Source organism: Peromyscus leucopus, chromosome 3 (genome assembly GCF_004664715.2).
Source record: "Peromyscus leucopus breed LL Stock chromosome 3, UCI_PerLeu_2.1, whole genome shotgun sequence".
In the NCBI taxonomy this organism is placed as follows: Eukaryota; Metazoa; Chordata; class Mammalia; order Rodentia; family Cricetidae; genus Peromyscus; species Peromyscus leucopus.
In genome coordinates this window covers 38,688,877-38,715,220 of record NC_051065.1, presented here as the reverse complement: position 1 = coordinate 38,715,220, position 26,344 = coordinate 38,688,877, and the positions used below count along the sequence as shown (strand labels likewise).

Below are 26,344 nucleotides of genomic sequence, written 5' to 3'. Positions count from 1 at the left end.
GTTTGTGACAGGAGGCAACTGTTTTCTTAGGTTTGAAAATGCTATTGTGGTTATGAAACCAGAATCTTTCTTCTTAGAAGAGTCATCAAAATGATTTAAGTATTTTGATGTCTGAAACTTCTTCATACAGCATAAAAATGCATATTCATTTTTTGTGTATATGAAATGTTTTCATAATGACTGATGGAATAAAGGCAAGAAATGGAATGTTTGAAGTCCCCTAGCAAAGAACACTAATAAGAACATTGGAGCAGTAATTTCAATTTTTCCTTTGGGGTTGTAGTGCTGTTACTTTTTTTTTTTTTTTTGCTGATGCATGCCAAGCGTTATTTAGCCCCACCCATATCATGCAAAGGAGATAAGCATACTAAACTTAAAACAAAGCAAAAAAAAAAAAATCAGTTACAACAGCAAGCTACCCAGAGAAATAAAGTATAGAGCCACATAATGTTCTGCAGTATTATATGGTTGTATATTCACTTTCTAAAGGCATTATAGCTTGGCTTACATTTTCATATTAATGCTTGGTTTTTCTTTTTCATTTTTTGACAATACACTCTCAGACAGCCTATTTGGTTCTGGTCTGTGCATAGTATCCCAGAAACGCTTTCAGAGTTTTTTTTTTTTTTTTTAAACCCATCTACTCATTATTGAATTCTATATGCCTTTGTAAGTTACTTCTTGAAATGAATTCAATCAGTTAAGAAATTCGGAATCACAATTTTATAATGTTTGGGTCTTATTCTGAGAAATGAGCTGCATGTACCAGAAGGCAGACATGATTTTAAACGAAACTGAGCACACAAGGTAGGAGCCATTAACACTCAGTACTTACTATAGAAAACTAAAGTTAGTGTCTCTGTAACCACGCCCTGTAAGTCAAAGGCTCAGTGTCCATGCTGTCCTATGTAGAGTGGGCCATGCAACTGGTCAACCAGATTCCACTGGTTTTAGCAACTGTCTGTGGTGTCCAGGAATGTGTTCACGTGACTTGGAGGTGCCCTGACCTCCTGTGCCAGGCTCAGAGCCAACCTGGCGCTGGTCCGAGGCCCCGCGCTATGTGCTGTACTCGCTGGGCTGACTTTACCAAGATGGCCTCGAGGCTTCGGCGTCCCGCCCGCCCGCCCGCGGGCGGCCATCTTGGTAAAGGCCGGGCGGGCAGGCGGGGTGTTTCCTGGCTGCGGCCTGGGGCCACGCGGGCCGGGACCCGGGCCAACACCAAAGATGGCGGGGCGGCGCGCGCTGAGGCGCTGCGTGCAGCTGTTAGCGCCCTCGGCGGAGCAGGGGCGGCGGGGCCGAGGGCGGAGGGACGCGGGCGGAGGGCGCCCCGGCCCCTCCCGCGGCCCCGGGGCCAGTTGGCCCGCCGCGCTGGGGGCCTCAGCCGAGGCGGCGCGACGCGGCGCGCGCCCGACCGCCTCAGCACAAGGTGAGCCGCCCTTCGCTCCGCCCCTCGCGAGCCGGCTCCGCCCCTCAAGGCGTCGCCGCCTTCCGCGCCCTCACTCCATCCCGCCCTCTAACCTCGGTCCCCTCTAACCCCGCCCTTCCCAGCCCCGCCCCCGCGGTGGCCCCGCCCCCGAGCCGAGCACCGCCTCCGGGCGAACCTGAGCAGCCGCCTGAGAGCCTCCCTGCAGTTATCCGGGACCCTCGCGGGAGGCGGTTTCCGCAGCCGCGGTTGTCCTTCGCGGGTTTGCTCCTTCGCGTCGTGTGGAGCAGCCGGGCTGTTTGGACATCTCAAGTACAGCGGGCTGCGAGTAGGTTTCCTCTCCCAAAGCCCTGCCTCCTCCTGGAGATGCTGGTCTTGTGAGTGGCAGGCTTCTTGAATTACCGCACCTCAGGAGTTGCGGAGCGTGCATCTCTGTAGCCGCCTGGGTGAAGAGCCAGCGTAATTTTAGTCGTCTAGGGGGAGAGTAGCTGTATTTGGGATTCCGAGGTTGCAGCTTCACGATAGAATACAAGTGGATGTATTGTATTGGTTTGGTTGTATGTAAGTGAGTGGGGTCCACAACTTACTCAGAGCAACTTATTTCCTCTTCATCTGTAGTATTTATCTTCTTGAACCCACCCCCAAAGCATCCTTGCCTTTTCTCTTAAAGTAACTAACTTGTTTAACCACCGAATGAGCAAAAGCAGGAGGCAGGATGGGGAGGGGGGCAAGTTGATTTTTTCTCGCCGTCCTGTGCTTGCTTCTTAGGTTACTGAAGGTGTTTCGGATGGACTCCCCTTCCCAAGGAACGCGGTATGATCCGGGTAATTGTGAATATGCTTTCACGGTCTCCAGTAGAACCTGGGTGATGTGTGACACTCAGTTGTACCCAGAAAACATTAAGGGAAAGAGAAAAGTCAACAGCCTCTAAAAAGCGGGGCTTCTTGTTTTGCCCTTACTGTGGGGTGCTTTATAAATTGTTATACCATGACTTGCTTGGGTAGTTTTGGCTTAGCATAAAGTCAGAAAGTCACTCTTGCGACACACTTTTCTGTAAATTAAGAAATAACTTTCACCTTTATTAACAGATAGAGGTATAACAGTTCCCTTTCTATTTCGTCACATTGGGTAGAAAGAAGTTACATAATATTTAAAAGAATGATTACCTGGATCTTACAACAGTCTGTATTTTAAAATAGTCTGATTTTTGTTCTAAGAAAATATTAGCTCTGTTAAAGAATTTTAGGGCAAGTATGTGTGTTTAAAATCAGAATCCAAGAGGAATCGAGGGTTTAAAACGGATTTAAGTCAACTGGAAATACAGCCATAATTTTCAGAGGTTTTGTTTTGTTAACCTTTTTGCAGACTTGCTGGCTTCATGAATTATATAGCAAGTGTCCAAGAAACTAAAGTTCTTAGTGTATGTCTCATGCCTTTATTTCCATTCACAATTCCAAATCGGATTGGACAGATTCTACATACCAAAACTGAGTCTTAAAATTTGTCCAGTATGAGTGTTTGAAAAACATTTTAACACAAGCATTCCGACATAAGGTCTGGGTTGTTTTATTTGATAAGGTTTTGGTTATGCTTTCATTGGTTCGTCATCCCTATCTGTTTGAAAGAAGTTTATATTTGGAATTAACATTTGACTTTTGTTTTCTCTTAGTGTTTTCTCTCTCTCTCTCAGTGTTAAACAGCTACAGCTATGGTGGGGTTTTCCATTCTTTTCTGTTCTGTATGAGGGAGAATGTGGCTTCATGGCGTGCCCTGTGTATCTCGGTGTTCTAGGTTAAAATGCATATAAGTAAAATCTGTTTTAATTGAAGTATTATTAAGGAGATGCACTGTGCACATTTGTTAAAGAACATTTTCATTCTGAAAACCTATAAAGGCAAGAATAAAATTGGCATAAAAATCATTTCCATTGATTTCTACCATAAGGTTCAAGTATTTGTTCATTCTAATTCCTGTAGCACTGAAGAATTCTACATGTCTATAACTTAGTGCTTTACTTGACATGTCTTTTTGAATTTAGTAACTATTGATTATGTATTATTTTATTAATCAACTTTTACAACAGATTATACATATTCTTGGATAGCTGCAAGAGTACTACAAATATAGTAGTCATACCATAAATAATGTATTCTAACTTAGTCATTTTTCAAGCGCTTTCAAGGTGCTTTAGGCTAACAACTCTAGTTCATGCTAAACAGATGAAGCAGCCAAGCCAGGATACCACAGTATAGGTTGCCAACACAATATAGACTGCACCCTAAACCGATAAAAACTTGGGGACAGTCATTATCATTGGATACCGAGATGCAGGACTATAGTTAGATGGATCAGCATAATTCAAAAGTACGATTGAAAAACAATTCTTAATGCTGGGTGTGGGAGTGCATGCTTGAAATCCCAGCATTTAGGAGGCAGAGACAGGCCAGGGATTGTGAGGAGGAGGCTAGTCTTGGTTACATAGAAAGTTCCAGGCCAACTTGGGATACCTAGCAAGACTATATGAGAAAAAGAAAAGGGAGAAGGAAGAAGGAATTCTGCCTGGTCGTTGAATAGAGCAGGTTTTTGTGTTTATGTAGTTGGGACCTTCCCATATCAAGGAACACTAACATGCTGATCAAAGAATAAGTGTCTGATGACTTATGTGTGATTTTGTGGTCCCCCTCAGTTATAAGAATAAAGTTAGGAGGGTAAAGAGACACTTGGCTTTCTTATTGTTATTAACAGTCCTTAAGCTGGTTCTTGTCTGTTTTGCTTATCAGACCCTTGGCCTACAGCGATATATGATAACCACAGTAATTTGTTTTGGAAGTTATTTTCTGATTTTGAAGTCCCTTTTCTCACCCTACAAAGATATTTGTTCCCTTTTTAAGTGTGTCTTTTTAGTTTGCTTGGAGAGCTCATGGAAAGCTGTTTCCCTTCTTCTATAGTTAAAGTAACTAATAAAAGGTTCAAGTTACTGGATTTAAATTCCTTTTTTTTTTTTTTTTTTTTTTTTTTTTTGTTAAACTAAACAAAGTCCTGAACATGAGGTAGAATATGTCTTTTCTCTTCCCTGTACTGACCATGTTCCTTGAATGTTCTAAGGATTTTTAGGTGAGCTCTAATCTTAATTATCTAAGGATAATTAAGGGGCAAACATGGTTAATAGACAGTCTAGACTCCTCTGGCCAGATCCACTTCCTGGCAACATCGTGTAAATCCGCAGTCAGACTTGCTCTGCCTGTAAAGAGGTCACATATGTGATGGCTTTTATCATGAGGTAGATCTTCAAATGGGAAGAGACTCTTAGCTTCCAGATCTACTTCTCTCATAAAAGTTTAGCTTATCGTGACATCTCAAAACTGTGTTATTACCATTTCACAGAGGTGATAACCTTTTGCTATTGCTGAGGGGATGTTGATTCCTTCATCTCAGCTTCATTTTCTATGTAAACATTTTATTTATTGTATGTATATGTGTGCTGTTTGTAGCCTGTTTTTTTAAATGGAATTTGCTGAATTGCATATGTTAAGTATCCTTCCAATAATGAATTTCACCTAATAAACTTCTGATGTTCTCAGCAGCATTCTCTTGGCTAAGCATGGTTATGTACAGCTTTGTAATTTCTTTTTGTATGACCATTCAGATATTTTTTCTTTCTTTTCTTTTTGTTCTTTTCTTTCTTTTTTTTCTTTTTTCTTTTTCTTTTCTTTTTTTTTTTTTTTTGAGACAGGGTTTCTCTGTGTAGCTTTGGAGCCTATCCTGGAGGTTGCTCTGTAGACCAAATTGGACACGAACTGATAGAGATCCATCTGCCTCTGCCTCCCGAGTGCTAGGATTAAAGGCATATTCCACCACCACCTGGCCCCATTCAGATATTTTCAACTCACACTTTTAAGACATTGTTTACCTTCAATTTAGTGTAAGCTGCCATACTTCATAAATTTTGTTGGCTACAAGAATGCATTTTGTGTTATTTAGAAGTAGGCATAAGCATGTGAAGGACCAGGGCTTCCCAGAATTCAGGACTTTCAATGTGAATAATAGGAAGTTTCCCCAAACGAAATATTGACTCCCTACCTGGAGATGTCTCTTTATAGAAGTATAAAATGCCAGCTGAACTTATGACACCTTCCAAAGCAAGGAAAGATCTTCAAGGCACCATGTACGTTTTCTTTTCATATGACTGAAACATAGAATGTTATTATTAATTTGTTAATTAATCATTGATTATCTGTTGATAGGTCTTTGAATAATTTCAAGTCAGAACAATTAAGTAATTAAAGTAGTGCAATTTGAAAACCATGTAAGATTAAAAGAGTAATTTTTTTTTTTCTTTTTTAAAAATAATTTATTTAATTTTATTTTATGTGCATTTGTGTGAGGGTGTCAGATTCCCAGGAGCTGAGTTACAGACAGGTGTGAGCTGACATGTGGGTGCTGGGAATTGAATCCAGATCCTCTGGAAGGGTAGCCAGTGCTATAACTACTGAACCATCTCTGCATTCCCTGAGTAATTTTTTTTCAAGGAACTAGTGCTTTTTAGTGTCTACCAAGAGCTTCTTATTTTTTTTTTTTTTTTTTAGTTTTTTCGAGACAGGGTTTCTCTGTGTAGCTTTGCGCCTTTCCTGGAGCTCACTTGGTAGCCCAGGCTGGCCTCGAACTCACAGAGATCCGCCTGGCTCTGCCTCCCGAGTGCTGGGATTAAAGGCGTGCGCCACCAACTCCCGGCGAGCTTCTTATTTTTATTTATTTATTTTTTTGGTTTTTCGAGACAGAGTTTCTCTGTGTAGCTTTGTGCCTTTCCTGGATCTCAGGATCTCACTCTGTAGACCAGGCTGGCCTCGAACTCACAGAGATCCGCCTGGCTTTGCCTCCCGAGTGCTGGGATTAAAGGCGTGTGCCACCACCGCCCATCGAGCTTCTTATTTTGAAAAGAAAAAAAATCACATTATGGAAAACAAAATAAGGTTAACTTTGTCTCTATGTCACTATGGTAATTTTTGAACTGTTGGTTCTACTGGATTCAGTTTAACTAATGGAAAGCATGGACTTTGGGGTTTGATCAGCATGGGTAGAATCCTGGGAGTCAACTGTTACTTTTTGACTTTATACAAGCCCTACCTTTAGTTGTTGTTGTTTTTAAATCTCTCTTAAAATTTCCAGTTATGGCAGTTGTATTGGGGCAGTTTGGAAAATTGTTTAAATGTATTTCTCCTCCATGTGGAAGAAGTACAAAACTGGACTGTTTTGACAGTGTGGTGAGCATTTGTGGGCTGCAAATGGCTTCACATAGCAAGATGCAGGAGGAAGCTGGAGACTGATTTCCTTTCTCTTAAGGAGACCACTGGCAGCCCCATATGTGACTTATGGTTGTATTGGATTGATCAGAATATGACGAGCATGGCCATCCCTTGCTGAAAGGCTGGAGATGTAGTCACTCAGCTGGTGTTATACCCTAAGCAGAACAAGGGAGATGGGATTTTATGGTAGATCTCTTTACCCTATACAACTGTAGACTCTAATCTTTCAGCTATTCCCCAAGACTTATCCATAATTAGTAGAGTTAGTGGGGGTGCCCTTTGTTGACTTAAGTCTCTTTGTCCTTTACTTTTGCTTCTCTTTTTCTTGATTTCCAGCAGGTGATCTAAAAAAAAAAAAAAAAAACAAAACAAAACAAAAAAAATTCCATTCTCACTTCATCCTCCTCGGAAAGCAATTCAAAGTTTACGCCCTGTTCTTCATTTGTTCATTCCACAAGTATTTGTTAAACACATAGCACTTGTATATTGTTGCTAGGTATTGTTATAAGTAGTGTGAATTATTCCTGATTGTAAAGTTTTCCTTGGCTTGCTCCCTGGGAGCCAAATTAGAAACTGAGGTGAACTGAATATAAGTCTGTGACTCATCAAACTTTATAGGTGGCAAGGTGGCCTTACTACTCTAGTACTGCAAATATCTGTCTCAGGATTATGACACTTTTGTAGGGCAGAGTATGTGACTGTAGAAGAGGCGACTCATGGTAGGCACCTGCCAAACTACCCTAATTTAGAATTCCCCAATCAGGCCGGGTGGTGGTGGCGGCGGCGGCGGCGGCGGCGGGCGGCGGCGGCGGGCGGCGGCGCACGCCTTTAATCCCAGCACTCGGGAGGCAGAGCAGGCGGATCTCTGTGAGTTCGAGGCCAGCCTGGGCTACCAAGTGAGTTCCAGGAAAGGCGCAAAGCTACACAGAGAAACCCTGTCTTGAAAAACCAAAAAAAAAAAAAAAAAAAAAAAAAATTCCCCAACCAGAGAGACCCTTGGGACCTTCCTAAATGCCTGAACCCCTTTGTGCTGATGATTAATGACAAAGTAAGATAGTGGTTCTCACCCATAACATCCATCCGAACCAACCATGGGTCCTCTGTGGGAGGCCAGCTCCCACCTTTTCAAAAGACCTTTTCCTTGCTAGATCAAAGCACACTACACAGCCAAGTGTAGACCCTTCCAAACACCTGGCAACCACACCGGTGGTCAAATTATTCCCTTATGCAGTCCTACTGGGTAAAGCAAGCTCAGATTCTTGGATCCTGAGTAAGTTCTCACTAGGAAACCTCTGTGGGTTTCCACAGCTCCCCCCTCTTAATATTTTAAAGGGCCCCTCAGATTCCTCAGATAGACTGTTCCTGTCCTAGGTCATCGTCTTCTTCACTAATCAGCTTTACCTGTCATGGAGATTGGCAACTAGCAAGAAGGGTTTACCTGTTTCTTACTTCCAGCCTCTGGCAGTGGAAAGTACAGAGCTTAACTCTATGCAGGTCTAAATCAGGTCCCCACTAAGAGCTTGAAAGGAGCTGGAACAACCACAACAATCTCTATGGCTGCCATACCCCTCAGTAATGGAGTAGAGGATGACCAAGATGGAATGTCCTTTTTGAATGAGTCTAAGATGTCCATAGCAGCCTCAGCTGCACCAAGCCCTTCTTTAAATCAATAAACTCCTGATGCAACTGCATCAAATAAATCAGTAAACTCCTGATGTAACTGCATCAAACCTTAAGACTCCCTTAGCTTCACTAAACCATGGTTCATTAATATCAGCAGGTTAACATAATTCTAGCATGAATATTACTATACATATTTACAATTCTTACAAACTTACACACAAAAGCAAACTCTCAATAGGATTATTTACACTTTACAAACTTTAGCAAACATCTAAAGTGATCTCTTAACAGAACTATTTACATTTTCCTTTAACAAGACAGCACATGAATCATGAATCACTATAGTTAAAATTATAGGTGAACTCAAAACTGTTCCATTTCTGAAGTTTGAAGTTCAAAGTCAATTCTGAGACCAGTTTTTAAAGTTCCCCCTGAAAGTTTGAAATCAGAGCCTAACTCGTTAGTGGCTCTGGAGTCTTTGTCTAGTGGTCCCATTACCAAAACTTGTTCCAGTGCAGCAACCAAGTCCAAACAAGTCTCTGCATTTTCCGGTAGCCTTCCCTAGGATCGCTGCCCTAGGGTGAAGGTGGAATTACCGTACTGAGCTGCTGTAAAACTCTTCAAAAATCTTTCTGCTCAGCTAGTGGAAATCAGGAACCTGTCTCTTAAAGGAGCCATGCATTGGTTTGCCGCTAACAACCAGAAACTGTGTGGCTCTGGGCTCCGTTTCCTTCCAGCTTTCACAGACTCAGTATTATCCTGGGCATCTGTCTGTTCAGTTACGGGAACATTTAAAATCCTTGTACCTTCTCCCCTCTGCCAGCTACTTCTCTAATACTGGCTTGAAGGGGGAGACATAGGACTAGCAGCAAGGGTTTGCTATAATCTGGGAGTTTTTTGCACCAGGACAACTATGGGCAACTTTTCCATTCAGATAGATGATCCCCCAAGTGAGTCTAATTCTACCACTGCAGAAGGAAGATGAGTACCCTTCTGAGAAGGAGAGACCTGAAGAGCCTACAATTTTTGAGAAAGAGAAATTACTAAGTCTCTCAAGCCCTCCCATTCCTCCCTTGTCTTATCTCTGTTTCTTTTACTCTGCTTCATGGTCAAGAGGGGACAGACCTTGATTGAACGATTTTGTAAAAGCATCCCCATTTAAAGCAGCTCTGGTGGAGTGAAAGGTTTTGTTTTGCCTGTGTCTACCACAGGGAAAATTCCCCCCTGCCACTCAGGACTCAGATTTAAACTGTCCAAAATTAGTGCCCACAGTCCAAAAGCTTCCACTGTGATCTTTTCCATCCCATGTTCTTCATAATGTTGTTACATTTTGACTCTGATTCTCCCCCATGAGTGTATGTCCAGAGTCCCATAGTCAGAAAACCAAGGACACAGCTCCTCTACAAACACTAAGAACTTCTGTACTTGTTCCTGTTCTACCTTGACTCCCCTAGTTTTCAAACTCTCTGCAAGTGAATATACAAACATCTGGTTACTATTTCCCTGCTCTATATTGGCTTCTCTTTCTCAGACTGCTAAGTCTGCAGTGGCTGCTTGTTCCTGGATACTGTTTTCTGTGCATCAGGTCTGGCACTAGGGAAATTCTACTCTTACCTTAAGTTTCCTCCTACACAATATCCCTATACCGAAATCCTATATTTTTACCTAATTTAGTAGGTAGAAATTGAGAGAGAGAGAAACCCGGATAGAGAGAGAGATGTTGCTGCAGCCTAACTTTTACTGCTTGCTTTGGCTTAACTTTTAGCCACTCTGCTTTATCTATATACGTTTTACTCCCAAAGAGTAGAATACCATCACATAAGCTTTAATTCATAACTGGATATGTCCAGCTGCTTCTGCAGCACCTCCTTCTCTCCTTTACTTATCTGCTCTGTACCCAAGTCCCAAGTTCTGGTGCCATATGTGGGAAGCCAGCTTCTACCTTTTCAAGGCTTTTGATGAGGAGGAGAGAGGGATAAGAAAATATTAGGTAGAAAGATAGCAAAGAGGAGAAAGACAGAAACACAGGATAGCTTCAGGAGGACCTGGGTCTATAGCCAATGGCCTTTTCCATTTATTCAAAAGGGCTTTTTATAACAATGTCAAGGCAAAAGATCTCCCACCTGCTAGATCAAAGCACACTGTACAGCTAAGTGTAGACCCTTCCAAAACCTGGTAATTACGCCTGTGGTCAAATCATCCCCTTATGCAGCCCTGCTGGCTAAAGCAAGCTCAGATTCTTGGACCCTGAGTAAGTTCCCCCTTTTCAAAGTTTTCACTCAGTAGCCTCAGCCACAGTTTAAAAATCTTCAGTGGTGGTGGCACATGCCTTTAACCCCAGCACTCAATGAGGGAGGCAGAGGCTGGATGATCTCTGTGATTTCTAGGTTAGCTTGGGCTACAAAGCAAGTTCCAGGACAGCCAGGGCAATACAGAGAAACCCTGTCTCCAAAAACAAACAAACAAACAAACAAACAAACAAACAAACAAACAAACATCTCTACAGTCAATTCTGATGTGCAGCCAGCACTGAGAATCAGAGGCATAAGACTTTGTTCCAGGCCGGGCGTGGTGGCGCATGCCTTTAATCCCAGCACTGGGGAGGCAGAGGCAGGCGGATCTTTGTGAGTTCGAGGCCAGCCTGGGCTACCAAGTGAGCTCCAGGAAAGGCGCAAAGCTATACAGAGAAACCCTGTCTCGAAAAAAAAAACCAAAAAAAAAAAAAAAAGACTTTGTTCCAAGCTGGACAAGACATATTCTGAGAAAGCTTATCAGTCACATGCTGGTAATCAGATCCTTGTTTTTGGTTTTGTTTTTAAAAAGATTTACTTATTTATTGTGTATACTATTGGAGAGCATGAGACTCTTAATCTCAGGGTCGTGGGTTCGAGCCCCACGTTGGGCGCCAGATATTGGAGAAATTATTTTGGCCACTCCACGTAGTTAAAAGGATATTTATTTAATGGCGTAACTCACAAATTAAGTAATGGGTAGGTCGCAGGGTCTGGGGAAGGTGTAATGCAGTCCAGCGGTGTTCTCCGGAGCTCTGCACAGTCAATCTCCACCGGTCAGCGTCCCAGCACCGAGCCAGCGCCCAGAGAGAGCGCTGGCCCATCCAGCTCTCGGGTCCCCAGGCGCCTCCCCTCGCCCCGCCTCGTAGGCGTGACAGTTGCCAGAGTCTCAATGGGGGTTGGAACTTCCAGAACCAAGCTGGAATGGCTACCCACTACAGTATACAGTGTTCTGTCTGCATGTATACCTGTACTTCAGGGCAGAGGAGAACACTGGAACACATTATAGATGGTTGTGAGCCACCATATGTTTCCTGGGAATTGAACTCAGGACCTCTGGAAGATCAGCCAGTGCTCTCAACCTCTGAGCCATCTCTCCTGCCCCACAAGATCCTTTCTTGTCAACTTGATTTGACCATTGAGAGGAGTTGGGAAGTACTGAGATAAGCACTCTTTGAATGAAGAGTCAGGACACTGAAATGCTGTAGGCATGATTTATTTAGAGCTGACATTGCTTGCCCTTTGTGCTGTTCCCATTGTGGAAATTTTAGATGGGGCTCCAAACCCTGTGGGAAGTGCTGGGTCAATGTTAGTATTGGAAGTGTGCAGTCTTTGCTTCTAGCGGAAAGTGAAGGGAAATGAAGGTAGAGAAGATGATTATTTTCAAAACTAAGAGACTTTCAAGGCTTATAAGAGCCTCCACATGAATTCAGAAGGGGCTCTGGAGCTGGTAGGAATCTTGGGCACAATGGTCTTCTTATTTTTAAGATTGGTGTGAATTCCAAGAATACTAAGATCTCCATTATTCAGATATAAAAGTGAAGACAGCATTTTGTAGTTGATTCCTTTTCCATTTATTTATGCCATTGTCTTTAGTCCATGTATATCAGTGTTTTAGAATGTGATAAAACAGTGGTTTATAGTTATTGAAGATTTATTGTGTGCCAGATACTGGGTTAAGAATTATGAAACTAAAGCATAGAAAGAAATATAAGTGGCAAAGTTTGGAAGTATTTAATTAATTGATTAATTAGTTAATTATTTCTTTTGATTTTTTGAGACAGGGATTCTCTGTGTAACAGAGAATCTCTGTGTCTGTCCTGGAACTCACTCTGTAGAACAGGCTGGCCTTGAACTCAGAGATCTACCTGCCTCTGCCTCCAGAGTACTGGGGTTAAAGGATTGTTCCACCTCTACCCAGTTGAAGTTATTTATTTTTAAATATTTGTGATTTTTTTCTGATAGTCAATTCTTTTTAATTATGTTCTGTTTTAAAATATGCTTTTATAATTTGCCACATGCTCTCTGTTTATTAGCAGAGTGTACTGAGTTGAACTTAAGGGTATCTGCCTGTTTGAACCTTGTGGTTTTATTAGTTGACCTGAAACTGCCTCAAGGCCGCCCTCTGATGCTTGGTCTGTTCTGAAGAGGCAGGGGATGGTTGGGCAGGGTCTGACCCAGTAGTGCCTTTTTCTTTTTCTCCTTTTTTTGAAAGGATGTGACACACATGGCATCTTGAACAGAATAACAAATCTGACATCCTGCCACTTCAGAAAGTAAATTCTGGGCTCTAGCAACCTTCAGTGACTTGCATGCTTTATACCCCACCCCTCATGTCCAACACAGATAAAGTCCCTTGTTGGCCATACATTCAGGAGGTTATGAGTCTTTTCAACATCACTGACCCTGTATATCACATGACCATCAATGTGAGCTGTAGCCAGATTAGGATTCCTCACAGTTCTGTGAACTTGAGTCACTGGTTTTGGAAATGCTTTGTTCTAAAGACTACCATTTTCATCCTCTAAAGCTGACTTCCATAAACGTTATAGGCAGCAAGCCAACACCTGTATAGCTGCTTCGGGTTGGAGCTTAAGCTTACCCCCTGAACTCTACCCATTCCCCCTTCCCTTAATACTTAGAAAACTAGATCTTAAGTGGTCTTTCAAACAGTGTTTGTTAAATACGACATGACAGGTACTTTAGCACAGTCACTCTCTATTTAGATCTTAGTGTCAGTGTCACATTTGCCATACAGCCTCTTCTGAAATGCCTCCTTGTGCTCTGAAAGACCACTGGCCTATCTGTAAACCCATGACATTACATTTCCAATATCTGTCCTCAGATAACAGTCCTTTGTGAAGCTCTTTCCAGTCAGCTTGGGGAAGTGGCTGCATGGAGAGCTTCCTCAGGCTTGGGGAAGTGGGAGGGGCTGGCTAGGGCAAGCCTCAGTCAGAGGAGACAGGTGCTTGGTAGGCTAAGCTGAGTCTTGGCATAGCTAAAAGTTGTTATAGTTCCAGAGGTAGAAGGGACTTTAGCGCTATGACCCAGTCATCTAATTTTATAGGTGAATGAAAGAAAGGGAGTCCCAGAAAAGTTAGGTGACTTTTTAAAGGCTACAGAATTTGGCTCAGTCAAGGTTGGAGCAATGACCAAAGTCAAACCAAGCTATGCACTGCTGCTCTCTCTTTTCTGTCAGGAGCTACAAAGACACCCATTCTCCATTTCTTTTCATGGGTTGCGTTTGCACAGAAAGTTTTAGTGTAGTTGTGAGAGTCAACAGAGGTAAAGAATACCCACATTGGCTTAAGGAAAAGTGGAGAAACCTTTAAGATCATTAGCATATTTTGAGCTTGGTTTCAGGTTCCACTAAGTATCAGCTTAGTCTCTTCCTTCATACACCAACCTCTTCAACTATGTAACTGTAATTCTGTATTGCATTTAGGTATTATTACTACCAGGAACAAATCTACATTTTGTGGTTAGTATTATTTAAAAGTATTAAAGGAAGAATAATTATGTCATTTTGAGAAACTTTATGCATATTTTCTAAATTTGCCATAACATAATTATCCTGAATTGTCCAGTTGTGTTAAGTAGTGTTTTACAAGTTTTTTAAAAAAGATTTATGCATTTTATGCATATGAGTGTTTTGCCTGCAGGTATGTATGTGCACCATGTGCATGTCTCATGCTCGAGGAGGGTGTGGGAGCCCCTGGAACTGGAGTTAAGTATGGTTGTGAGCCACTATCTGGATGCTGGGAATCACACCTGGGTCCTGTGGAAGAGCAACAGGTGCTCTGACTCCCCAGGGGCTTTGTTCTTAAACTGGCTATTTATTTTGTTTTGTTGCTTCTAATTGTTATCAAATCTTTACTTTCTTACTTACATAAAAGGAAAAATGTGTAGAGGAGTCATCTAGAGTGTTCATATATTTTAGTAATTTAAAAATCTTTTAATAGGCTGTGAAGTGACTTTTAATTCAATTTACTGAATTAGTCTTATAGTTAAGAATATTTAAAGCCTTTGGCAATGTGCAGTCAGGACACCCACTGTTGGGACACCTGTTGTCAGGGACACCAGTTGTCAGGGCACCCACTGTCCTTAACTACTTTTGCAAAGAAAATGTGTTGTCAAATTTGTATTCCAAAGAGTTGAATTATATTTGCATTTATTCCTCTCAGAATTTACTATTGAATCTTACATACTTTTGTTTAATATTCTTTTGTCAGATATTTGTCCAAGTAGTTTTTGTCTATAACTAGATTAGAATTTTATGAGACAGATTTGAATTTTTTAAATACAAACAAATACTATGATTTCTATAAGATGTAAGAAAACAAATATTTTCATAGTTTTTTGTTACATAAAATTATCAAGGAAGAAATGGAAGAATTTCAGCAAATTTGTCTTATATTTTGAGACTGTCTTCATCTGGGAAGCATCTTGATGAGGCAAAAATGTCATATTTTTTCACGCTTTTACTGAATATAAATCCTAGTACAGATAACAACTTGTGCTTGTCTGGCACTTCAGCATACTAAGCCATGGTGTCATTTGTTCATTTTCGTACTACAAAGAGGCCATTATGTTTAAACAAGGATCCTGGGTTCTTGTTTTTTGTTAAGACATTGCTTGACAGATGTGTAGATGCATGGTATATGTGTATATATATTTATATTTAAATATATATTGTACATGTATAATGACTCTGGTATGTTTTTGACTCAATAACTGTTTAAGTGTTGTTATACCTCACATAAGGTGTGTTTCTACATGCTGTATAAACGTCCTATTTGCTTTGGTTTCCTGTAGTTTCTCAGCAAAACTGATTAAGTTGAAAGAATAAGTTAAAAATGTAATTGACAGATAATGTCCTGCTTTCTAGGTCGATGTATGTGGTGTAGTGAGGACTCTGCACACAGAACATTTCTCCTTTTGTTATATAGTGTAGTCCCAGGCATGGGCATATTCACCCACACATCAACTTTCTTAGCATCTTAGTCCCAGGCGTGGGCATATTCACCCACACATCAACTTTCTTAGCATCTATCGGAGGTCTCTCCTGGAGTCTTAACTGAATGTCAAGGATGGGTAGTATTCATTCGACTCTTCTGAAAATTTTTATCACTATTTCAGAGAATTGGGATGCTGTTATTTTTTAACCTATGCTATCTAGCATTGTAATAAAATGACCCTTCTCTTCAAATAAAGAAAAGGTGAACAAATATAAAATTGTAAGGGTAGCTTTATTCAGTCAGATATATGAAAAATAGTTCTGAATATTCCAGATGTAACATCAGCATTATTGTTGTGTAATAGTCACGGTATTTTTTTTTTTTTTTTTTTTTTTTTTTTTGAGATAGGGTTTCTCTCTGTAGCTTTGCGCCTTTCCTGGAGCTCACTTGGCAGCCCAGGCTGGCCTCAAACTCACAGAGATCCGCCTGGCTCTGCCTCCCGAGTGCTGGGATTAAAGGCTAGTCACGGTATTTATTAAATGTCTGTTGTTGGAATTCTAATCTGCTGCTTCCTTATTTTTTGCGAATGTTGAAGCCCCAAACATAGGTTGTACTGTTGTGTTTTTTTCAAACTTTTCAAATGATAAAGCAGTACATTCAATTCTTGGAGTTGGCATGTTTTAAATGTCAAATGTATGAAACAACTCTGAAATAAAGAATTTTTTGTTTTTAGAAAGCATTTTACCCATGTGTGCAGTTATTGAAGTAAAATATTTGTACTTGGCTGGCTTTTCTTTACCAAATGTCATGGTTCAGACCTCCCTTTGGTTAGAGATGTAGGGGATGTTTCCTTCTGCTATTAAATAAGCAATTAATACTCAGTGTTTATTTAATATGAAATTGTCATATTTTTTGTAACAGATTTGTACTTGAAAGGCTCAAATATGGAGCTTTTGAATACATACACTTCATTTCTAATTTTATTGTCATCCCATCTGGTGTTTAATGATGCCCTTTGTAAGATTGTTGCTATAGACACTAACGGAGTGACCAGAGGCTGGCATTGATGAGTGAGAGGCCCTCTCACCTCATGACTCAGCTCTCAGGCAGGCTCTCTATGTCCCCATGGTATTGGGCTCAGGTTGTCATTTTTCACATTCACTGAATGGCCTTTCAGGACTTTGCCTCCAAAAGCATCATTCCAGATTGTCATGGTTCAGTTCTTCTCATCTTTCTCATCATTCTCTTGCAGAGAACTGCATGCATGTAGTGTCATCATTAGTATTGCATGACATCTTTCATGGAAGTACTAGATAATCCTGTAACTACTAATTTTCATGCACCCCCTTTCCCATCCCACAGATGCTAGGAAATCACATGTACAATCTCTATGGAGGCACTTGGTGGTCTCAAGGTAGGAACTAACACATCTGAGGAACACAGGTTAAGGGCTGGTGTTTGGAGGCAAGAGGAACATGAGCAGGACCAGAAGCCTAAGCCTTTCTGAACCATCTTACTGACTTTTGCAGAAGCCCTGGGGCCTTTCTCTTTTGTCTTGTTTGCATGAGGTGGCCTGTCAAAGACCACCCCTGAAGATTACATGTGTGTTTGTGTAGGAGTCATAGGAGGTATAAAGTGAAGGTGGTCATGTGGTGTGCAGACTTATTTTAGATTGATTAGAATGAAAGCCTGAGGGAATCAGAGGTAGGAAAATGAGTAGGCACTGGGGAAAACTGTGTTGTCTAGGGAACAAGCATCACTCAATGTGTTTCACTCTCCAGACCTCTCTCTGTGCTCTCACTGTTATTCTGAGCAGCCTCCTAGTAGCTTGGATCCCATGATTGTTCATTTCCATTTGGGCACATTGGCTTTTGTACTTGGAGTCTTGCTTCCCCGTGACATTAGACCCTATTTCAGTATGTCATAAATCTACCTTGACTCGGGTTCTGCCAGGTCTAACTCCTTCCACTTTACTACCTCATCCACAAGCTTCCAAAATTTCTAACCATCCAAATGCTTTCATATCTTACTGACTTCAGCTTCTTTATCAACTCAACTCTAGGATTTATTTTAATGATTTTTTTTCCTCTTTGCTGTTGTCTCATTTTCTATTGATTGGGCTATCTGCTTTTGGTATGTCAATTAAAAACTGGAGATTATGATCCTTAACTTCAGGGCTTCCTGACAGCTCTAATTTAAATGAAATGTATGAACATGTAGTCAGTGATTTGTGGTTAGTGGATGTTCCAGGCTTCTCTTTTATACTCAGTAATCCAGCTCCCTGGCTCTAGGGTTAAGTTGGCTTTTGTTTGTTTGTTTGTTTTGAGAAGGGTCTCTTATGTAGCCCTGGCTGTCCTGGAACTCACAGATATCCACCTGTTTCTTCCTCCTAAGTGCTGGGGTTAAAGAAGTGTGCCACCACACCCAGCTCCCTGGTTCTAGTTTCTACACTGTTCTTTTCATTTTTTTATCCTGTTACTAGAGTTGTCTTTCCTAAGGACCTTTTTTTTTTTTTTTTTTTTTTTTAAGATTTATTTATTTATTATGTATACAGTGAGTGTTCTGTCTGCAGACCAGAAGAGGGAGCCAGATCTCATTGTAGATGGTTGTGAGCCACCATGTGGTTGCTGGGAATTGAACTCAGGACCTCTGGAAGAACAGCCAGTGCTCTTAACCACTGAGCCATCTCTCCAGCCCCCTAAGGACCCTTTTTAAGCATCTTCAGTGTTCTGCATTTGCTCACAGTATAGACAGGCTTTCCTGATGTGGCTGGCCAGGTGCAAGGGTGGCCTCCTTCTTTGAATACATCTTTCTAGCTTTGTATGTCCTAGCTATAGGAGACTGTTAAATATTGCCCCCAAACCTTATTTTGATGTAGTGTTTTGGTCTTTGAAGCAAAATACTTGTTTTTCTTTTTTCCTGATTTTTTTTTTTTGCATCCATGCCAAAATTTAATTAGTAAGTACAATTACAATCTATGTCCATATTAAAAGGTGTGTAAATATATAGACATGTAAGTATATATGTAACAAGCACATATATCTCAGAAGCTATTCATTATCACAAAAGGTAGCATGCAGTAAGCTCTTCCTATGAGATATATTATCTGTTTACATAGTAATGTAAGCTTATCTAAACTCACTGTCTCATCTGATACGAGCTGAACTTAAATGATAGTCACTGTCTGTGTCTTTGTAAAGGCTTTAGTCTAGGCTTAAATTTGAAGACAAAAAGTGAGTCTGTGGGAACTGAGGCACCTTGCCCAGAACACTTAAGCCTTAGAACATAAAGAATTTAAATGTTTGGTCAGTTAACCGGTCAGAGAAAAAAAGAATTAGCATTTGTGTGTACCAAGTCCTTAACGTACACTATATCGTGTGGTCCTCTGGAACCTCTCCAGGGTAGGTAGGTAGGTGTTTTGTAGGTGAGAAGAAGGAGGATTAGAAAGGTTATCTGCCTAGGATGTGAAGCCTGTGAACCCTCTCGCTGCCAGGCACTGCCCCTGAGAGTGGTGTCCGGGCAGCAGTGTTTGCTGAGGCTTCTGTTAGCTTCGGTTTCTTTTCATCGGTGGTGTTCCCCAGATGGTTGACTGTTTCCCCTCACATTAGAGAAACAAGATTGGGGGCCGTTCCTCTTGGGGTCTGTGTTCTTTTCCTTTCTTTCTCTCACACCCCTGTGGCCATGAAAATAACACTTGGTTTTCTGTAATTTGTGCTTGTTATTTTTTTTAAGGGCTATAAGGTGTGTAATTGTGTATGCATTGATTCTAAACAATTAGAAAGCAAGTGTCTGCTTAATACAGTCAATAGGAAGGAGATGAAGTTCTTCATAGCAGGTCACTTCATACTTTTGATGTGTTATTTTTCCTCTTCTAAATAGCTTTGCTCCTGCATGATTCACAATCAAGGATTTCAGTGTCTTGAATGTGGATGACAAGGTCAGGGGTAGCAACTAAGGTTGTCTGAGCAGGTGTGTTCATTGACTCAGGTGCTTTAATCTTCTCAGTAACCCCAGGAACCAATAATGTCTTTGTGCCCATTTATAGATGGGAAAAAAATCAAGATGAAGAAAAAGTGGGAAATTTATTCGAAGTTAGGATGCTGCAGTGTCTTGGCAGTTTTAAGTCTGAATTACTTAAAATTTATGTTGTTACTAGGTTAATTAATGTGCTGTTTCTGTCCTCGGCAGGTGGACTCATATTCTCTAGGGGAGAAGTTGTAGATTATCATCAGTATGAGAATGACTAAGCTTAGTAGGGTTATATGTAAGTCACTTGAATTACTGTGGCATCATTAAGAAACTAAGCAGGTCTTTCCTTATTGTTAAGAACATTTGTAATTATGGATACAGAAAGGTGCTTGTATTAGTTTTGTTTTTTTTTGTGATATGTGCTTGAGGGAAGCAATTTAAAAAGAACAAGTATTTGTTGTGGTTCACAGAGGTTTCTGTAGATAGTAGAGGGCTCTGTGTTTCTGGGCCTGTGGGAGGCTGACACTGAGGCAGGACATGGGCCTGTGGGAGGCTGACACAGAGGCAGGACATGGGCCTGTGGGAGGCTGACAGAGCAGACATGGCCTGTGGAGGCTGACACAGAGGCAGGACATGGGCCTGTGGGAGGCTGACACAGAGGCAGAAGGACATGGGCCTGTGGGAGTCTAGGGAAAGGTAGGAACATGTCTCTTTTTCAGTGTGCATCCTCCATCAAAGCAGACCCCAGCTTTCATAATTCCTACACCTCCCAATGGTGAATTAGATTTTGAATCCTTCTGTTGATCACTTCATTGATGAAGGCAGAGCCCCCATGATCTTGTCAGAAGTGCCACCTCTGAGAATAGCTTTGCTGGGAACCAAGCCTTTAACACATGGCATTTTTTGAGGGGTGTTTTGTACCCAAATCATAATAGTGCTTCTGTTTACTCTGTAGAATGTCATTGGAACAGACAGTTTTATGTCTAAATGCTGGCTAGGGAAATAATGTTGTTTTAGGTTACAACAGTGAAGGGATTTTTGAAAGACTTGGCTGGCATGTTTTTCTGGAAGGCAAACATCTTTTCTTTTTAGCAAGTAGTAATACTGGATTTTAAAATTGTATTTTGCAGCAAGAACATTTGAGTTAATACAAACAATATTCTTATAAGGCTGGGTATTATTGTCTGAGAATGATACTAATATGCTTTAATGACTAACTTAGGGTTTTTATTCCTGTGAAGAGACACCATGACCACAGCAGCTCTTATAAAGGAAAACATTTAACTGGGGTGGCAGCTTACAGTTTCAGAGGTTTAGTCCATTATCATCATGATACCACATGGTGGCATGCAGGTAGATATGGTGCTGGAGAAGGAGCTGAGAGTCCTGCATCTTTACTTGCAGGTAACAGGAAGTGGTCTGAGACACTGGGCGTGGCTTGAACCTACCCCCACAGTGACACACTTCCTCCAACAAGGCCATACCTGCTCCAACAAAGCCATACCTCCTAATAATGCCATCCCTTATTATGGGAGCCAATTACATTTAAACTACTACAATGACTTTGTTAAATTTGTTAATCTCCCTTTGTATTTTCCTTTTTAAAGCTCACCAAAGGACATGGATGAAAATGAAAACAGCCAGTCTCCAATGACAAGCTACCAATATCCTAAAGAAACAGTAAGGAAGCGCCAAAATTCAGTACAGAATTCAGGAGGAAATGTGTCTTCCAGGTTTTCCAGGAAAAGCTTCAAACTGGATTATAGACTAGAGGAAGATGTAACTAAATCGAAGAAAGGAAAAGATGGGAGATTTGTTAACCCATGGCCAACATGGAAAAACATCTCTATCCCAAATGTTCTTAGATGGCTGATAATGGAGAAGGACCACAGCAGTGTTCCAGGTTCCAAAGAGGTAGGCAATGTTTAGCTATTTCTGAATGCTTTGTGTATACTTTAAATACATATATATGATTTAGTTTTTCTGTGAGTTATGACCCTCTGTTTATCGATTTGAGCTGTTTCTGTATGGTAAGACATAATGGTAAGTTTGAAGAGATAAATGAATCCTATGACCCTTATCCTCAAGTTCCTAGTTTAGCAGCACAGTACATGTGTAAATAATCCCTTCTCATATGTAGCCAGAGGCTGGGGTAAAGTGCTTTAGAAACAGAGGGGTGGAAGTGGTCAATTTTGACTGGTAGGGGTTGTCAGGAGTATGTGTGCTGGTCCTAGAAAGCTATTTTGCAGTGGTTTTCTAGGTCAGGTGATCACATGAACCATGTTATGAAGGTGAGAAAGTGCATGGTGTGTTCTAGAAAGTAACAGGCTGATAAGAATTTGGAATATGGATTCTGCAAAGTAAGGCATGACGTAGAGTGTCCCTTTAATCCTTGGACTCAGCCACCAATGCTATAAAAATCTTTTGATATCCCTTGCAGAGCTGTGAAGGTTGACTACAATTTATTGCCTCCAACTACAGTAGCTTCACTAAGGATGTAATTTGTTATCCTTTAGCATAGAGAATACTAGAAGAGTAAGATGTGTTTTGGCAGGGCTGGATGAGTAGGTGATGGTTCCCATTATAGTGGCATCTTCTTTTCCTTTCAGATTCTTTCTTAGTTTCCCCTATACTTCCTATCATCTTCCTTGAACTCCGATCCTGCCTGGCTGTTGGGGAGTTAGGGGCAGGGTATCTGACTTTGTGAGTAGAGGGATGATATGAAAAGACTAGGGGCATGCCTGAAGACTTGGATCTACAATGGGAAGAGGTAAGGGGCTGTGGGTAGAGAGGTGGATTTTGGTGTTAGATCTACTTGGTAATGTTGCCTGTTTTTCTTTAAAGGATATAGGATTGAAAATCATACATCATGTTGGGTATGGTAGTGCACACCTTTAATCCCAGTACTTAGGCAGCAGTGGCTAGTGGATATCTGTGAGTTCAAGGGCAGCTTGATCCACTTAGTGAGTTCTGGGACATCCAGGGCTATACAGAAAGACAGTCTCAAAAAAGGGGAGTGGGAGTAGGGAAGAAAAGAAACCTTCTATCACTTTCATGCTAGAAATATTCATAGTAATCTATATATAGTATATCTATCTGTATGTATGTACATACATACATTATATGCATATATTTGCTGTGCTAGAGATTAAACCTCGATCCCAATAAATTGTTTTGTTTTGTTTTGTTTATTGAGATAGGGTTTTACTCTGTAGCCCAGGTTGACCTCAAACTTGTAAACTCTAGTGCTAGGATTATAGGTATGTTTCATCATGCCTGGCCTCAATATTGTTTTTTTAAGGACCCTGGCCTCAATATTGTTTTTTTAAGGACCTTTTAGAATTAGGTTAGACATTAATATATAACATTAGTATTTGGAACATTTTAGGATGAGGCAAAGGAACAAGGAGAGTGTCTTGTTCATTTGTTTTTGAGGCTCAGGTTCCCTATGTAATTCAGTCTGCCCTGGAAGCTGCTTATCACCTGCACTAGCCATGAACTTGTGCTCTTCCAGCCTCATTTCCTGAGTGCTGGGATTACAGATGTGCACCACCACACCTGGCTTCCCCCCCTCCTCAATGAACTTCTGAGGAGAAACTAGGAAGAGAGGGATTAGGAGGGATTAGGGGTATAAGGTCAAGATAGGTGAGCTATCTGGTTTTTTTTTGTGTGTGTGTTTGTAAATTTCTCTCCACAGCTTCTAAAAATAGGGGTTAGTGATGATAGGTTCAGTATTGTTTCATTTCAAAGAGTAAGTGGCTGGATGAAGGTAGAATTATATCTCTTCATTCTAACAATTTGAGAGATTCTAAAAATTGGGTTGACTCTCTGAGGACCTGCCAGGCCAGTGGTTTTTAAGGGACTGTTTGTCCCTTTGAGAAACTAATAAAAGCTGTAGAGGAATACATACATGTAAATAAGTACATTGCTATTGGCTATATCATCGTGGATCTTACAAACTCAAGTCTGTCCATTCACTCATTTATTTAGCTAGTATTTACTGAGCACGTGCTATGTGCTTGGCACACTCTGTTATGTGCTAAAGAGTGAATAAACAGTCAGTAAGGCACTTCTGTGGAGTTTTAAATGTAAGTGTGGTGGTGGTTGCACACATCTTTAATCCCAGCACTTGGGAGGAGGAGGCAGGTGAATCTCTTGAGTTCCAAGACAGCCAGGGCTACACAGACAAACCCTATCTGGAGAAAAAACAAACCAAACCAAACCAACTAACCAACCAAACAAACAAAATCAAACCGTAAGTGCAACAGTGACTAGGGCAGGGGAGTGAGGGTGGTGAAGTGTGGCTGCGTCCTCAGTGAAGCTTTTCTTTTCAAAGGCAGATAAAGAAAGATGCCAAGGGGCTCAGATCTTTGAATATGCCATCAGTACAATCTGAAAGAAAAACATCTTTGCACTATTCCAGTTTGTGTTTCCTTATTTTTTATTTTTTTTTAAGGCTTTTCCTGAGACAGAGTATCTCTATGTAGTCCTGGCTGTCCTGGAACTCACTCTGTAGACTAGGCTGGCCTTGAACTCACAGAGATCCTCCTGCCTCAGCCTCCTGAGTGCTGGGATTAAAAGTGTTCACCACCTTCATCACCTGGCTCTAGTTTGCATTTTCATTTTTCACCTCTTCCCTGCCTTATTTCTTCCTTGTCTTCAGTGAAAGCCCAAATTTAGATCAAATATATGCTGGCTTCTCTTATTTCAGGGTTGATTATAACTTTGTGTTTAAACATATTTAAACAGTTGCTGAAAGATTGAGCTTTACCCAAGTATGGCAGAGTTACAGTTTCCCAAATCTTAAAATAAAACCATGGGGAAGTAGGTGAAGAACCAAGACTGGAGGTCAACTCCAATTTAATCAGATTTCTGGAAGTTGTTTTGTTAGATATTGGGAGGCTAGCATTAATGAGAAGATTATAGCCTCAAGTCATTACTTTGAAAAGAAAATAATATTTGCATAGATTATATATTATGCTATTTATATCATTATACTACATTGTATTTGTTTACCTACATATATGAAAGTGCTGTAGAAGAAACATATGATTAATCTATACATTAATGGGTTGGGCATAAGCAGGAAGCATAGTTTAGTTGCCTGGTGAGAAAGAGTTTCTTTCCTGGTCCATTGCTGGTCCCTGTCTGTTCTGGAACATTAGGGCAGTGTGTCAGCTCACAGGCCACACATTGTTCAGGGGATGTTGTTGCTTTGCACTGTTGTTGCCTCCATAACCTTGTCTCATTGTTAGTGTGACTAATGACTCATAGTCACCAATAGAGGGGAGAAAAAAAATAACACTTTAATAACATTTTAAGGTGGGAGGGATGTTGTTAGTTGCTTTTGCTCTTTTCGGGGACCCATCTCCCAGCTCCCAAATAAATCACACACAGAGGCTTATTCTTAATTAGGAATGCCTGGCCTTAGCTTGGCTTGTTTCTTGCCAGCTTTTCTTAAATTAACCCGTCTGTCTTTTGCCTCTGTGCTTTTACCTTTCTCTGTTTTTGTATACCATTCTTTCTTACTCCATTGCTGCTGTGTAGTTGGGTGGCTGGCCCTTGATGTCTTCCTCCTTCTCTTGCTCCTAGATCTCTCTTCTCCCAGATTTCTCCTTCTATTAACTCTTTCTGCCTGACAGCTCCGTCTATCCTTTCTCCTGCCTTGCCATTGGCCATTCAGCTCTTTATTAGACCATCAGGTGTTCTAGATTTATTCCTCAGCCTGATGCTATGGGAAGTGGTAGAAACATTAAGAGGTAGGGCTGAGTGGGAAGGTCTTCTGCCCATTGCTGGCGTGCCCTTGAAGTAATAGTGGAACTCTCATCCTTTTCTCCTCATTTTCCTTTCTGGGCAGGGAGATAAGGGCCTTGCTGTATTGTAAGTTCCCTGCCATGATGTGCTGCCCCCTACAGACCCCAGAGCAACAGAACCACTTGACTGTGATTGAAACTTCCTAAACTGAGCAAACCCAACCATCTCTTTGGTACCTATTTTCTAATTTCACCATGGCATCTGGTTTTTATTTAATCCTGTAGTCAGCACCTAGTAGGTGTTTTCAGTCTGAAAATATACTTTCTTCAGCTGTAGGAAATTTCTTTATCTACTCACTGGAAAATTCCATCTTTCTGTTTGAACATCACTAGGTAGCCTCTGTATTCAATGGGTATAGGAAAAAAAAACAAAATTCCAGTACAACCAAAGACTATGGATCCCAAGAGTTGCTTATAATAGGATTTGGCCAGGATGTTTAAAATGGTACATGGTCTAAAAAGTATTTTGGACCATAGAAGGTTCCCATGAAAGAGGATGATGAGAACAGTATTTTCTTTCACCAACAATCGCCAAATCACTTGGTGATTTGTACTCCTTTCAAAACAACCTGCAGCTTATTGCCACCGCCCAGGATCAAAGACATCTGTAGACCTCACAATGACTATGTTGTAGTCTTGGGGAGGATGGGAGAGTAGATAATTTGACCTGAAAGCACAATTTCAGTGTAACATTTTATTTACTTTTAATGTGAGTTAATATAATTTATTCCAAGGAGGTAAAGGTTTAGTGAAAAGAAGTGACTTAAGTGAGGAAGACCTGACTGCTTTAGTAGAGCACCTATCTGTTGTATGAGCTGCAAGTTTAGTGCCCCCTCTCTGCTGTGGTCTGTTTACCACTAAGATGACAGAAATACTTGTCACAGTATTAACTCACATAGTGTATGTGCTGGTTTGAATGAGAATAGCTCCCATAGGTTCAATATATTTAAATGCTTTGTCCCCA

General features: G+C 41.0%; 1 protein-coding gene across 3 annotated transcripts in view; it reads left to right on the top strand.

Moving 5' to 3' along the window:
• The first annotated feature begins 1,577 nt into the window (after positions 1 to 1,577).
• Napepld (N-acyl phosphatidylethanolamine phospholipase D) overlaps positions 1,578 to 26,344 on the top strand; it is a 50,784-nt gene continuing 26,017 nt past the window's right edge. The window contains exons 1-3 of one of the 3 annotated variants that reach the window (XM_037203569.1): positions 1,578 to 1,751; positions 2,192 to 2,236; positions 21,175 to 21,481. In XM_037203569.1, coding sequence (XP_037059464.1) covers positions 2,211 to 2,236; positions 21,175 to 21,481 — 333 coding nt within the window. In that variant the 5' untranslated portion in view covers positions 1,578 to 1,751; positions 2,192 to 2,210. The remainder of the gene's footprint in view (positions 1,752 to 2,191; positions 2,237 to 21,174; positions 21,482 to 26,344) is intronic. The other 2 variants (XM_037203568.1, XM_028890925.2) reach the window with 2 other exon arrangements.